Source organism: Megalops cyprinoides, chromosome 20, assembly GCF_013368585.1.
Source record: "Megalops cyprinoides isolate fMegCyp1 chromosome 20, fMegCyp1.pri, whole genome shotgun sequence".
Lineage (NCBI taxonomy): Eukaryota > Metazoa > Chordata > Actinopteri > Elopiformes > Megalopidae > Megalops > Megalops cyprinoides.
In genome coordinates this window covers 28,362,868-28,376,541 of record NC_050602.1, presented here as the reverse complement: position 1 = coordinate 28,376,541, position 13,674 = coordinate 28,362,868, and the positions used below count along the sequence as shown (strand labels likewise).

At 52.8% G+C, this 13,674-nt stretch overlaps 1 protein-coding gene across 1 annotated transcript; it reads right to left on the bottom strand.

The window, feature by feature from the left end:
* Positions 1 to 229: 229 nt before the first annotated feature.
* Positions 230 to 13,674, bottom strand: LOC118795515 (MAP kinase-interacting serine/threonine-protein kinase 2-like). The gene is made up of 14 exons (XM_036554051.1): positions 13,589 to 13,674; positions 12,685 to 12,874; positions 12,164 to 12,254; positions 11,582 to 11,683; positions 11,382 to 11,479; positions 9,520 to 9,599; positions 8,826 to 8,899; positions 8,456 to 8,560; positions 7,995 to 8,050; positions 7,697 to 7,792; positions 4,665 to 4,859; positions 4,410 to 4,574; positions 4,250 to 4,290; positions 230 to 3,389 (listed from the first exon to the last, which is right to left on the bottom strand). The coding sequence occupies exons 2-14, from the start codon at positions 12,733 to 12,735 to the stop codon at positions 3,113 to 3,115; spliced, it is 1,431 nt and encodes a 476-aa protein (XP_036409944.1). The 5' UTR covers positions 12,736 to 12,874; positions 13,589 to 13,674; the 3' UTR covers positions 230 to 3,112.

Here is a 13,674-nt window from a genome sequence, read left to right as displayed (position 1 = left end):
ACTAAACGAGTGTGTGTGAGTTTGGAGGGGGGTCTTCTGCAGTGTGTACTCAGTTTACCGCACGTGATTCTTCACTCTTGATCAGAACCTGGTCCTGCAGCCTGATGTTAAAGCACTTCTGAAGCAAAGCCAGGTGTGTGAGCAGCGTTTGTCACAGGTGTGTGCAACACTCCGAGCATGTGAAACTCAGGTGTTTTGAAGGACAGCAAAATGATGACAGACTGGGGGATTCTGGTTCAATGCCATTTTATTTTAAGTCTCAGAAAAATACCATACAAAATCCTGGCAACAGCGGTCTTAAATTTTGCTTGGAGTGACCTGCCATCAGTCACACGGTAGAGTTAAAGTGCTTTTTGAATAACTGCAAGTTGGGCATTGAAAATTGCATTTCCTTTTCCAACTTCTGCCCTGCACATGCCTTTGGAAACTGGGGGTGTAGAGGTAGTGGGGATACAGCAACAGAGATTAATACAAAAGGGCATTTTACACCCAAGAGAAGGGCAGGAGTCAGAGTGAGAAACACACACACACCTGTGTCCCCTTCCAAACAAACCACTTAAGGTAGAAACACGTCTGCAGAGAGTAGCTGTCCTGATGCTTTTCACCAGGGCAGAGGAACTGCAGTGTGAGCTTTGATGGAGAGCTGACCTCCATGACTTCACTGAACATTTGCTTTACCTGCTTAATTTACATGAGAAAATACAGTCTGGTGGTTTACACTGTCTCCTCCAGCCCCCCCCAAGCAAATGTACTGGACCAAAAAAAGAAAAAGCAGGTTTGTGGTAGCTGACCTACAGCCAGCCCCCCCTCTGAGGAGAGCTGCTTGTGTGGGTTGGGCAGGTTTACAATATGTCATTCATAACTAAAGAAAACATTAGTCTTTTTGAGAGCAAAGACCACTTAAACCAGTTTGTGCTTTGTCTAATTTTAGGGTAGTTTGGATTTTCTTTTGCACAAGGTAGTTTCCAAAACAAAACATGAGGAAACAACTGCTCATATATTAAAAAGTCTTACTATAAGACATAAATGACCCACAGAAATGCACTTGTAGAAATATTACAAAAAATAACAATCAGCATCCTCTTATCGTCACAGCTCGTTTTCACAGGAAACCTCTGACACGGCTGTGTGTCTGAGCACCGCGCTGAAATGCTGGCTACCCCACTTTAGAGTACTGGGGTGACCGAGACTTCACAGAGAACATTAGCATGAATCACACGGGCTTTTGGGGTGCCCCCCCCTACAGCCTCATCTCCCAAAACTCAGCCTTCCTCAGCAGGTACCATGCAGAAACTGCCTGAAGCCAGATGTAGAGGAAATAAGCTTCTGCTCAGAGTTAACGGCCCAAATCTATACACAAGAACAACTGGAAAACCAAAAATAGTCTGCCATGTTTTTTATCTTTTCTTCCTCTGCTGTCCTTCACTTACTTTCGCACTCAGTCTCTCCAGCCATATAAACACAGTTCATCAACATGAACCTTTTAAAACAACTTTTTTAAAAAAGGAAAAAACATCCGGTCTTCCACCCGAACAATTACAACAGTCCAAAATAAAAGCTTAGTAACAAACCATAGAAACAGCAGTGTGGCACATTGAATTTGACTTGGAGTTAACCATAGACAAAAATAAAAGTAAACATTTTTTAAAAACTTCTGTATTCCGACAGCTACACTTCCATAGAGGTTTATTTTCCTTCTGGAATGCTGTTTTCTCTTTAAATATAACACCCAATATCTCTCATACCATTTTAAATTTTTCCTCGATTATTATTGGGTCTTATTTTTGCAGGCTTCTGGAGACTGCAGGGCTTTAAGGACTGGCCATTTTGTGCCAAAATGAGCCACCATCTACCAACAATTATTGGCCCATGACTGTCAAAATGTGATTTGTCCTGGATTACAGCCAATCAGGGTCTGTGAAATACTCCTTCAGTTTTTTTTAAAGAAGCTGTTCCCTGAAGTAGTCATGTTTTCTTTTTTTTAACACCAACCAGTCTATGTGCCTACTGAGGTCAGAACCTTTCACATAAACAGAGATGAGACCAAACACAGGATTTTGACGTTCACTTTCACACCAACTGAAGCCACTCCGCGAGTGAAGTCAGGTTTCACACACCCAGCCAATCATCACTAGTCTTTGTGCGCTATGGAGAAGCATGGCCACGCCTCTAAGCCCTCATGCATTCATGGGCTGCATAGGTGATACAGGATGATACAGCAGCTCTTTGTACAACAGCCTGAGATTGGCTTCTGTTCCATTTCCAATTACCCTGAATATTTACCAAACAAGGTGTAGCTGAGTCAAATGAAAACAGAAGAGGCTCCAGTGAGCTGCGTGGCTCTGCCGGCTCAGTGCGACAGCCCTGCAGGTGTCCGGGGTTCGGGTGACTCCACTGCAGCCAAACAGACAGGAAGGGCAGGAGGTGGGGCGGGGAGGGAGTCTCCTCCCGCCGTGAGGATCCCGAGACCCGACACTGAGGCTGCGCCCGCGGCGCTCAGCTGCTGGGAAGTTCCAGCACGTTCCGGCACATTCCCCCTGCGATGGCAGCAGCTGGCAGCTGGTCAGCAGCTCATCGGGACACAGGCAGCAGGGGGGTGGGGGGGGGGGGGGGGTCACTCTCTGAGCAGTGAATCTGCCCAGTGGGGAAGACGTGATGGGAGTTAATGACCTTCAGGAGCGCAGGGGGTCCCAGCAACCCAGCGCCACGGCGATCAGAGGGTAGCGGCAGCCACAGTCCCTGCTGACCAAGGCAAGCGGAGCTCCTGCATCCCAGCCGCTGCATAAGAGAGGTGTCCATGCAGAGGGAGTCCACACGCCAACATACAAACATGACAACATTCCTGATGCTTTGCAAAACAGATTTTTTCTCTCAGTGTGAAATTCACAGTGGATCCAGTTACAACACATGGAAGCAGCACAACAGTTAGTCCTTTGGTGACTGAGCTCGCTTTAATTCTGTTTCTGTTGTCAAAAAAAAAAAAAAATGCACTTGTTAACCCCTCCCCCGCCTGGGCCAGTGTTTGTCAGTGTTCCGTGTGGTTGATTGGCTGCCGCTGAGAGCGTAGCTTCGAGATCCAGGCTGAGCTGTCCGCAGGCGGAGAGGGCGGGGCTCAGGCGCAGTCCCCGACGATGACCAGGGGTGCGAGGAGCTGGTGCAGCTGCGAGGCGGAGACCGGCGCCCCCTTCAGGACGCTGCTCCTCTGCCTGCGCTGGGCCAGCTTGGAGGTGGAGGGCGGGGACAGGCGCATGGAGCAGGAGCTCGCCGTGACGACCAGCGCAGCCTGCTGCTGCTCCGCCTCCTTCTCGCTCTCCTCTCGCTCGGCCAGCTGCCGCTTCACCGCCACCGCCTTCCCTGCGAAGTCCGTCAGGTCCCTGGCACTGCTGTTCCTGCAAGAGCAGAGAAGAGCTGTCACACCCAGCGCCCGCCTCAGATTACGCCCCGCCTCGGATTACGCCACCCAGCACCCGCCTCTGATTACGCCCCGCCTCTGATTACGCCACCCAGCGCCCGCCTCGGATTACGCCACCCAGCGCCCGCCTCGGATTACGCCACCCAGCGCCCGCCTCTGATTACGCCCCGCCTCGGATTACGCCACCCAGCGCCCGCCTCTGATTACGCCCCGCCTCTGATTACGCCACCCAGCGCCCGCCTCTGATTACGCCCCGCCTCTGATTACGCCACCCAGCGCCCGCCTCTGATTACGCCCCGCCTCTGATTACACCACCCAGCGCCCGCCTCGGATTACGCCACCCAGCGCCCGCCTCGGATTACGCCACCCAGCGCCCGCCTCTGATTACGCCCCGCCTCGGATTACGCCACCCAGCGCCCGCCTCGGATTACGCCACCCAGCGCCCGCCTCGGATTACGCCACCCAGCGCCCGCCTCTGATTACACCACCCAGCGCCCGCCTCTGATTACGCCCCGCCTCGGATTACGCCACCCAGCGCCCGCCTCTGATTACGCCACCCAGCACCCGCCTCTGATTACGCCACCCAGCACCCGCCTCTGATTACGCCACCCAGCGCCCGCCTCGGATTACGCCACCCAGCGCCCGCCTCGGATTACGCCACCCAGCGCCCGCCTCGGATTACGCCACCCAGCGCCCGCCTCTGATTACGCCCCGCCTCTGATTACGCCACCCAGCGCCCGCCTCGGATTACGCCACCCAGCGCCCGCCTCGGATTACGCCACCCAGCGCCCGCCTCGGATTACGCCCCGCTTCAGCAACAATAGAGCTGTGTCTTACCTCTGAAGCAGGTTGGATGTTGGCAGGGTGTTGGGAGCACACTGAAAGGAAGAAAAAACATTACATTAATAAAAAGCTGGTAGGCAGCAAGCAGTCTCACATAGACACACACACACACACACACACACACACACACACAGTGAGGACTACAGACACTCACCCCCTGGACCCACGGGTGCTGCAGCACCTGTGCTGCACTCAGCCGGTTCTTGGCGTCCCGCACCAGCAGCCGGGAGATGAGGTCTTTGGCAGAGGCAGAGATGTGGGCCCAGTCCTTCTCCGGAAACTCGTACTTCCCCTCCTGGATGCTCTCGAACAGCATGTTCTGCAGGAGAGGCGGCCTGTTAGCTCCCACTCACAGACGCGCTCTGAACGGCAGCGTGTGCGTGTGTGTGTGTGTGTGCATCGCCCGTACCTGGCAGCCGGCGCAGGGCTCGCCCCACTCCCAGCCGCAATTCCCCCCACAGCGGCCCACGAAGGGGGGGTAGCCGCTCAGCATGATGTACAGGATCACCCCCAGACTCCACAGGTCGCAGCGCTTGTCGTAGATGCTAGCCTCCTCGCTAAACGCCTCCACCACCTCCGGCGCCATGTACTCCGCCGAGCCACACTGCACAGAGAGAGAGTGCTGTCAGAGAGACACTCACTCACACTCACACTCACACTCACACTCACACTCACACTCACACTGCACAGAGAGAGCGTGCTGTCAGAGAGACACTCACTCACACTCACACACACACACGTGCGCGCACACTCACACTGCACAGAGAGAGAGTGCTGTCAGAGAGACACTCACTCACACTCACACTCACACTGCACAGAGAGAGCGTGCTGTCAGAGAGACACTCACTCACACTCACACACACACACGTGCGCGCACACTCACACTGCACAGAGAGAGAGTGCTGTCAGAGAGCGACACGCACACACACACACTCACTCTCACACACACTCTCACACACACTCTCACACACACTGCACAGAGAGAGCGCGCTGTCAGAGAGACACACACACACTAAACTAAACTAACTGGAACTAAAACTAAGAACCGTTTTTACTGCATCACACAGAAATTAGGCCAAGCATTCTGTGGCAAAACAGCAGCAAATCATAGCCCCAACTGCAGGGAGCTGTTACATAACACACAGACACACACACAGACATACACACACACACACACACAGCGCAAGGCGTGGCTTCACCGCTGGGCCTGAGAGTGGGTCAGGAGTTCAGCAGGGCACTGAGACACAGCCCTGCTTTCAGGCCGGCTGTGATTGGCTGGCCCCAGAGGGAGGAAACATTCCTGCTCCGTACTCCACTGCCGTCACCGTAACACACTGCCGTCACCGTAACACACTGCCGTCACCGTAACACACTGCCGTCACTGACAGTCCTGCTGCTGTCTCTCTCACCGCGGAACTGCCTCTCTCAGTATAAACCAGCACCTCAGGAGCATCAGAGCACCTGGCATTACCTTATGCGTCTGTTTAATCCAAGGTAAATAAGACTGAGAAACAAAGCAGAAGGGGTGTGTGTGTGTGTGTGTGTGTGTGTGTGTGTGTGTGTGTGTGTGTGTGTGTGTGTGTCCGTGTTCGCATAGCTGAATCTGAGGATCGGCAGCAGTGCCACTCCCTCAGAGAGGAGGCTGACATGCAGCAGAAAGCCCCCCCGCGACGCCGAGCCGCCAAAGCCCCCAGGCTGCGGGATCTGTGGGGCTTTCCTGGCCACTCTGACTCATGTGACCGAGTCACGCCACACTCTGCCCCGCTGACTCCGCCCCGCTGACTCCACCCTGCTGACAGGCAGAGTTTCCCCTGCTCGGCACAAACAGTGATTCCCAGAAACTCAGCCGTGGCTGGCGCAGCACCGCCTCATTACGTACCGCTCTGCAGGAAACAGCCTGCATGCACAGCCTTTCTTGCACCGGATCACTCTTTACAACACTTTCACAGCAGCTGCAGGAAGGTGAAACAGAACAAGCGTCTGGAAATATAGGAATAAAAGACTACAGCAGTGAAAGGAAAAGACGAAACGGAGATAAGATCAGGCGTGTGACAGAGTCAGAGCCCTGAACAAACAGCCCCACAGCCCCGCCCACACACCCACCCTCCTGCTGGCCAGCCAATCACAGCACAGTTGCTAGGCAGGGGAGAAGTGCTGGTGAAAGGGCTGATCTGTCTTTCTAACAACAAAGAAAAAATGCAGACATGCTCAGATCAGAGCGAGAGAGAAAGGGGGAGAGGGAGGCAGAGCGAGCGAGGGAGCGACACATTCAAACCACCCTAGCAAAAAAGCTTTGAAGTGGGCAGACGAGAGGGTAGCCTTAGCAGGCATTCAGAGCTGAGGCAGGGGAGTTAAACAGCTGCCTCTGTCACCCACACTCCAAACACACAAAGCCCCCCCGGTGCCGGGACACTCTCAGCCCCCCGACTGCAGACAGGGGAAAGTCAGTTCAGTATCACATTCTCCAGTCCACTTCTTAATGCCTCATTGACGAGCCACTGGTCCACAGGGATTAATGCATGTGTGCATTCACATCTGGTGGCTCAGTTCCCCTCACCTCACTCATTCACAGTTTTACTTGATTGAATTCTATCTAAAATCTGTTGTGAAATCCACAGGTGAAACTGCAGCTAAGACCCTGCAGACCTCTGCCTCTCACTGAGGGTGAGTAGCAGCCCTTTATGCTGGGAAATGCTATATTGGTAGTGGATCCAGTCAATCACTATCATAAGAGTAATGAACAGTTGGGGTCTCGTCCCTGCCATGTAAACCCCCCCACTACTACTAAGAGCCAAGAACAGTTCAGAGCCACAGCCTCCGAACGCCCGGTCCCAGCCACAAAATGCACCCCCGGAGCCCCAATACGCCCCCCCCCCCCCCCAGAGCCCCGCCCCATGGCTCACTCCTGCCTCTTCCCTCCTCAAGCTCAGTTTTCAAAGCCTTTAGGCCCACAGTTACATGAACTTCGCCCTTGGCAATCTGTGGGATAGATAATCACATGCATAAACCCATAAAACTTCAGATCTAACCTTGCAAAGACAGAAGAGATAAGACCAGGTGAGATATGGCAACACAGGCTGCCATTCCAACTCCCAGAGCTGCCAGGTGAGAACGGGGCAGCCTGGTTCTGACAGCCGTGACCCTGACCTGAGCCCTGCAGACTCCCTGAGCTGGCCAATGGAAAGGCTCCCCTCAGATGACACCAGCACAGGCGATAAGGACACCCTGTAAACATGCTGGGCTTATCTTCTGGAGAGGGACTGAGGACATCTGACCGCAGGTAACCTGCAGTACAGCCTGTCAGCATCACACTCTGCACCGGACCCGGACCCGGACACACACACACACACACACACACACACACACACACACACACACACACACACACACACACACACACACGCACAGCCGCACAGCACAGGGCTGCTGCAGCAGACTTACTGGGGTCAGCAGCTCTGGGGTGGAGATGGGAGAGCTGTCACTGTTCAGCTTGATCCCGCTGCCCAGGTCGAAATCACAGATCTTCACAGGAGAGATCTGCCCAGGAGGGAGAGAGACTCTTACAATGGAACTGCAATAACACGACCAGTGTGTAATCAGCCATACAGCTCAGACGGCCAAGCTTTACATGCCTGGATTGTTCCCTGCATACAGAGCTCTTCTCTGTGTTAAAGGCTCAGTTTCAGTCACTGAAGCCCAGGCGTGACTCACCCCCCGGGACTCACCCCCCGGGACTCACCCTGTCCTCGTGCTCACACAGGATGTTCTCTGGCTTCAGGTCTCTGTGCGCCATTCCTGCCAAGAGAAGTGAGGCAGTGTGTGAGCGGGAGAGAGGGAGAGGAAGAGAGAGGGAGAGAGGGAGGGAAAGAGAGAGAGAGAGAGAGAGAGAGAGAGAGAGGGAGGGAGGGAGAGGGAGGGAGAGGGAGGGAGAGGAAGAGAGAGGAAGAGAGAGGAAGAGAGAGGAAGAGAGAGGAAGAGAGAGGAAGAGAGAGGAAGAGAGAGAGAGGGAGAGAGAGGGAGAGAGAGGGAGAGAGAGGGAGAGAGAGGGAGAGAGAGGGAGAGAGAGGGAGAGAGAGAGAGAGAGAGGAAGAGAGAGAGAGGAAGAGAGAGAGAGGAAGAGAGAGAGAGGAAGAGAGAGCGCACAGGCTACACTCTAGGGCACAGGAGCGGGCCAGTGCTGGCCAGATATGTGCAGCTCACCCTTAGTGTGCAGGAAGTCGAGAGCGCTGGCGATGTCCTGCACCACAATGCTGGCCTCCTGCTCACTGAAGTGCCTCCTCTTATGGATGTGAGTCAAAACGGAGCCTGAGAAAGCGAGGTAGAGAGAGAGAGGTAGAGTGAGAGGGAATTCACTTCTTACCGTGTCAAACACCTGTGTCAAACATTTCACCTTAGCAGGAAAACATCTGCAGAAACAGGTGCTACACCAACATTTGTCGTTTTCACATCGAGTTTAATGTTAGATTTTGTTGTTCCAAATTAATCACTGAACAATTTTCTGTTCAGCAGACTCCAGCATGCTCAATATGGTGGTAAAAATGAGTTTCGGATTTGTGCGACGGAAGCTCACCTCCCCTCAGCTTCTCAAACACCAAGTAAAACTTATCTTCCTCCTCGAAGAACTCGACAAGCTCCAGAATGTTCCTGTGCAGAACAGATAGGAGTGGGAGTCAGACGAGCACGCCAGCGGGCAGCGAAAATCATCACACACATGTAACAAGCGTATGACTGCCTATAGCATGCATATCACACGCATGTAACGAGTGTATGACTGCCTATAGCGTGCATATCACACGCATGTAACGAGTGTATGACTGCCTATAGCGTGCATATCACACGCATGTAACTAGTGTATGACTGCCTATAGCGTGCATATCACACGCATGTAACTAGTGTATGACTGCCTATAGCGTGCATATCACACGCATGTAACGAGTGTATGACTGCCTATAGCGTGCATCCACGAGCACATGTTCAAACGATCCTGATGATATATGCGAGTCGCTGGCACAGTTTGCTGGTATGTAGCCTTTATATTTACAGCAGAAAGATATCCTCAGTGTCGTGCAACAGGAAGTTATTTAACCATCAACACATACATCAGCTGTAAGCTGTTTCACTGTAAATGTCAGCTAAGGAAAGTAAGCGAGTGTTAGAATGTGACTTGCTTGGTTCAGTGTGTCACTGTGACTCGCAGTTCTGTGTGTCACTGACTCGCAGTTCTGCGCTTGGTGTAGTGTGTTACTGTGACAGTGGCGTCGTACCTGTGACCCTGGCACTGGTACAGCATCTCCACCTCTCTGAATACACGGCTGCGACTGTGTCCGGGTCTCTTCTCGATGATCTGAAACACACAGGCAGAGCTCAGGGCAGCCGAAACACAGGCCTGGGGCCTCGGCTCCCACAGCCTAAAACTTTGAGGAGAAAAAATGTTTGTACATGAATGACAAGCCTATACTGCCAGACTTCTGCCTGCCTAGCGGCCGGTGTGTGTGTGCTGCGTGGGTGGCTCGGGCTGCCAGCTGGATTAGCGATGCCTTTGAAAAGCATCCGAGTGGCACAGAGCAGCAGAAGCCACCCCTGAGTCAGCAGGCCAGAGCCCGGCCCAGGCGGGGAAACACCGGCGGCACTCTGCAGAGGCTCAGACCGGCTCTGCGCTGCCCCACAATGCCTCCGGGTCCGGCTTTCGTTGCAGACACTAAGACCACGGCTACCCTGGTTTCTTTGACAGCTGGCAGGCCAGGTCTGCAGTCTCCAGGGAGACGCTGCAGGACACCCAGCCGGGCCTCCCGACACCCAGCCGGGCCAGCAGAGCCTCCCAGCACCCAGCCGAGACCAGCGAAGACCAGTAACCTGCCCTGAAACGCGTTGAGGCAACATCAACACAAACTGATCAAACAGCAGTACAAAGGAGCCTCCCAACGGGAAACGGGTTTGAGGAGGAGTCAGTGCAGCGTAACTCTGCGCTGGCGCTCCGAGGCCATCCGGCCAGTTCCCTTCATGCGCTGAGAAAAACAATGTCAAAGGAATTTCACAAGAAATCGCTTGAGGCATGAGAAGTTAGGCAAGCTGCCAGGAATGTGTAACGGCTGCCGTTCGGTCCCCAGTCCGTTTTAAAGGTGTTCAGATGGAGCAGAGAGAGGCCGTGTAACCCCACCCCCCCACACTTTGTGTTCTGGCAGAGCTACCAGTACATACTGTTCCCGCCATTGGAGGCCCTGCTGTCGAATGAGAGTAATGTGAGGGGGGTGGAGGGTGCCGCCCCTCGCATTTGATTGGTTGGCACACAGGGAGGCTGACATTTTATAAAGGAAGTTTCTGTGCTGAGCTAGCAGCATGTGCACACGCACAACAACAACAGTGAGCACATCGGCGCTGTGGGGCAGAGTCACACACCCCTGCTCTAACCACCATACAGTGCATACAGTGCATTCCCTACACTGCAGGCCACGAAGCACCCAACATTACATTCTTACATTACATTACTGGCATTTAGCTGACACTCTTACCCAGAGCGACTTCATCAGTTACAATGTTATCCATTTATACAGCTGGATATTTACTGAGGCAATTGGGAGTTAAGTACCTTGCCCAAGGGTACAACAGCAGTGCCCTGACGGGGAATCGAAGCGGCAACCTTTTGGTCACGAGTCCTGCTCCTTAACCACTACGCTTGAGCCATGAGTGGCTTATAAAATGTCAGATCTTCCTATTGATCGCCAGTGAGAAGGGCCAGCGTGTGTCAGGCCAGTTTAACCCGAGATGCCACCAGTGAGAAGGGCCAGCGTGAGGCCCTTGTGTCCGCAGTGCATGCTCCCGTGTGCTGCCACGTGAGTTACTCCACTCCACACGTTTGCAGAGGCTGATAAGAACCTTCCCTACAATGAAACCCACTGCATCAATCTGCCAGATACACTGGCTGATACTGATACACCTATCATCAAGTCAGTATAGAAACAATGCAAGTACTTGCTGAAGTTCACACTAGTTTCATTCCTGCCCTATATAGCAAACTCCCAACAAAAGGCCTTTGAGAATATTGCCCCATCTTACACCCTGTTCCACAGCCCCTCTACTAAGCGTGTGAATTCAATGCTGACATAGTGCGACTTGAGGCCGGGCCTACCTTCACTGCGTACTCTTTGTTGGTGATCAGGTTAATGCAGGTCTGGACTCTGGCATAGGCCCCCTCCCCCAAAACCTCCTCCTGTAGCCTGTACACATCTGAGAGCACAGAGCGAAACGCAGTCAGGAAACTGCCTTGCACAGCACCAGCAGTTATGCACAGGGAGATGGGGGAGAGTCATTTTCGGGACACAGACTTGCCTTCAAACCGTCCAGAGAAGCTGTCAGTCGCCCTGCATCTCTTCTTCTTCTTGTTCCTCTTTCTGGCGTCGGGGATGTCGATAGGCTGGCTGGAGGGCATATCTGCACCCAAAGGGAGAGCAGTGAGGCGCTGACAGAGAGCAGCAGATGCTGGAAGGTGGCAGCATTTCCTGAATCACAGACCAGCAGAACTGAAAAGCTGCTCACACTGACCTCAGACCTGCCAGCCCAAACGGATCACCTGCACTGGGTCTGGGCAGCAGAACTGAAAAGCTGCTCACACTGACCTCAGACCTGCCAGCCCAAACGGATCACCTGCACTGGGTCTGGGCTGAGAGAGCAGCCATGGGGGCCCCATCCCACCCCCACCCCAGCCCCCACCCCAGCCTCGTCTGTCTAACACCAAAGGTGATAAACAAGCAGGCAGTGCCAGCTCCACACCCTCAGCACAGCCTGGGCTGTGACACCGCAGGCCTTCAAGTTCCAACACATGGAAAGATGCCTGCGGTCAACAGCTGATTATCAATAAAACATCATTCTAAAAGGAAACTAACGCACACTTTCAAACTCACAAGAGCTTACCAGGTCTGGTGGGGCAGTCAAAATTGAAGGCTGACTCAAGGAGGTGTGACCCCGTTTTTGTGAATTCATCCGACTCGAAGGGGTTTTGACCCTGTAAATGAAAGGGCGAGCATTGTTCTGAAATGTGTTGCCTTCAGTTCAAAGCCTGCATCAGCTCCCCTTCAGCCATCACAACAACCGCACAGAAAGCTGAAGAGCCACTGGAGTTCACTTCAGTTTCACTGCAGCCTGGGTTTGATTGTTTAAGACACAATGACACTCCACAGTGGCCGAGTTCAGTTTGTAAATTAAATCCAGCATTTTCATAAACGGAATTATTTCAATTAATCATCTGAAATCAACACTATGTTACTATCTGATGTCTAACATCGTCACTATCAGCAAGGGGACTGAGGAACAGATAACAGGAACCAGAGCAAATCTGGACATGTCCATAACTCCCACTACAGCAGTTCCAAAGGAAAAACGAAAAGCGATGAGCAGGCCTGTCCCGGCACGGAAAGCGCTGATGTGCGGCTCACCTTAAAGGAACGGTGAAATCCCGTCATTTCCGTGATTTTGTTGTGGACCATTTTTTCCGAACTCTCCGGCTTCGTTACGCTGTGGGTGGCAAAAACTGCAACTGCTCCGAAATCACAATTTCAGAGAGACCGCAGAAATGCTCCCGGCGACGTCTGGACGATAGATGTTTGAGATGTTTTAACGGGATTCCTGCAGAAACCCAACAAAATGAAATTAGCTGGCGAACTGAAAGGTGTGCGGCAGCTCGCTGCGCTGGTCGGTTACAGTGTTGATGCAACCCGATAGCAATATTGCGCATTTAACTGCCTACTGTAGCTAACTCCCGTTAGCCAGCTAAGCTGACACACTGACCGTTACTGCCAGCGAACTAACTAAGGATACGCCATCAGCACTCATCATAAGATTTATTTTATTACAAGCAGGTAGTCGTTATCAACAAAGCAGATCTGCCAACTAATATTCATAAAGCGTGTTTATGTGCCGCTAGCCGCTACAGGCAGCTTCACAAAGCCGACAGCACTGTGCCTCTCAAGCATCCCTTTAAAACCCTCTGACTTTAGCCGATTCAATACAAAATGCTTTTTTTACCAGATAGGAAACGTTAGTTAGCTGCTAAACGCTGACCTGCAAGCTGACCTACCAGCTTTTGGCTTATAGGAAGCCAGTTAGCCAAGTTAGCCTGATCCTCAGTGCTATCCAGCTAACCTGTGCGCTTCGCGTTCTCACTGCAATCGGCTCCATGTCCAGCCGGACCGCCGAACATTCTCGCCAGGCGGCGTCACATAACGCCTGTCTTCCACTTTAGGTCTAAGTTGACTCATGGCAGTAACATACATTTAGGCTAGCTAACATTAGTTGCATAATTAAACGTTTAGTTTAGAGCGATCAGTACGTGTGTCTCACCCCGTTGCTATCCGTGTAGCTCCAGCCTTAACGCCGTTTGTTGATCCACTGCTTTAAAGCGCAGTTGGTGATGCTTCACAGTAAGT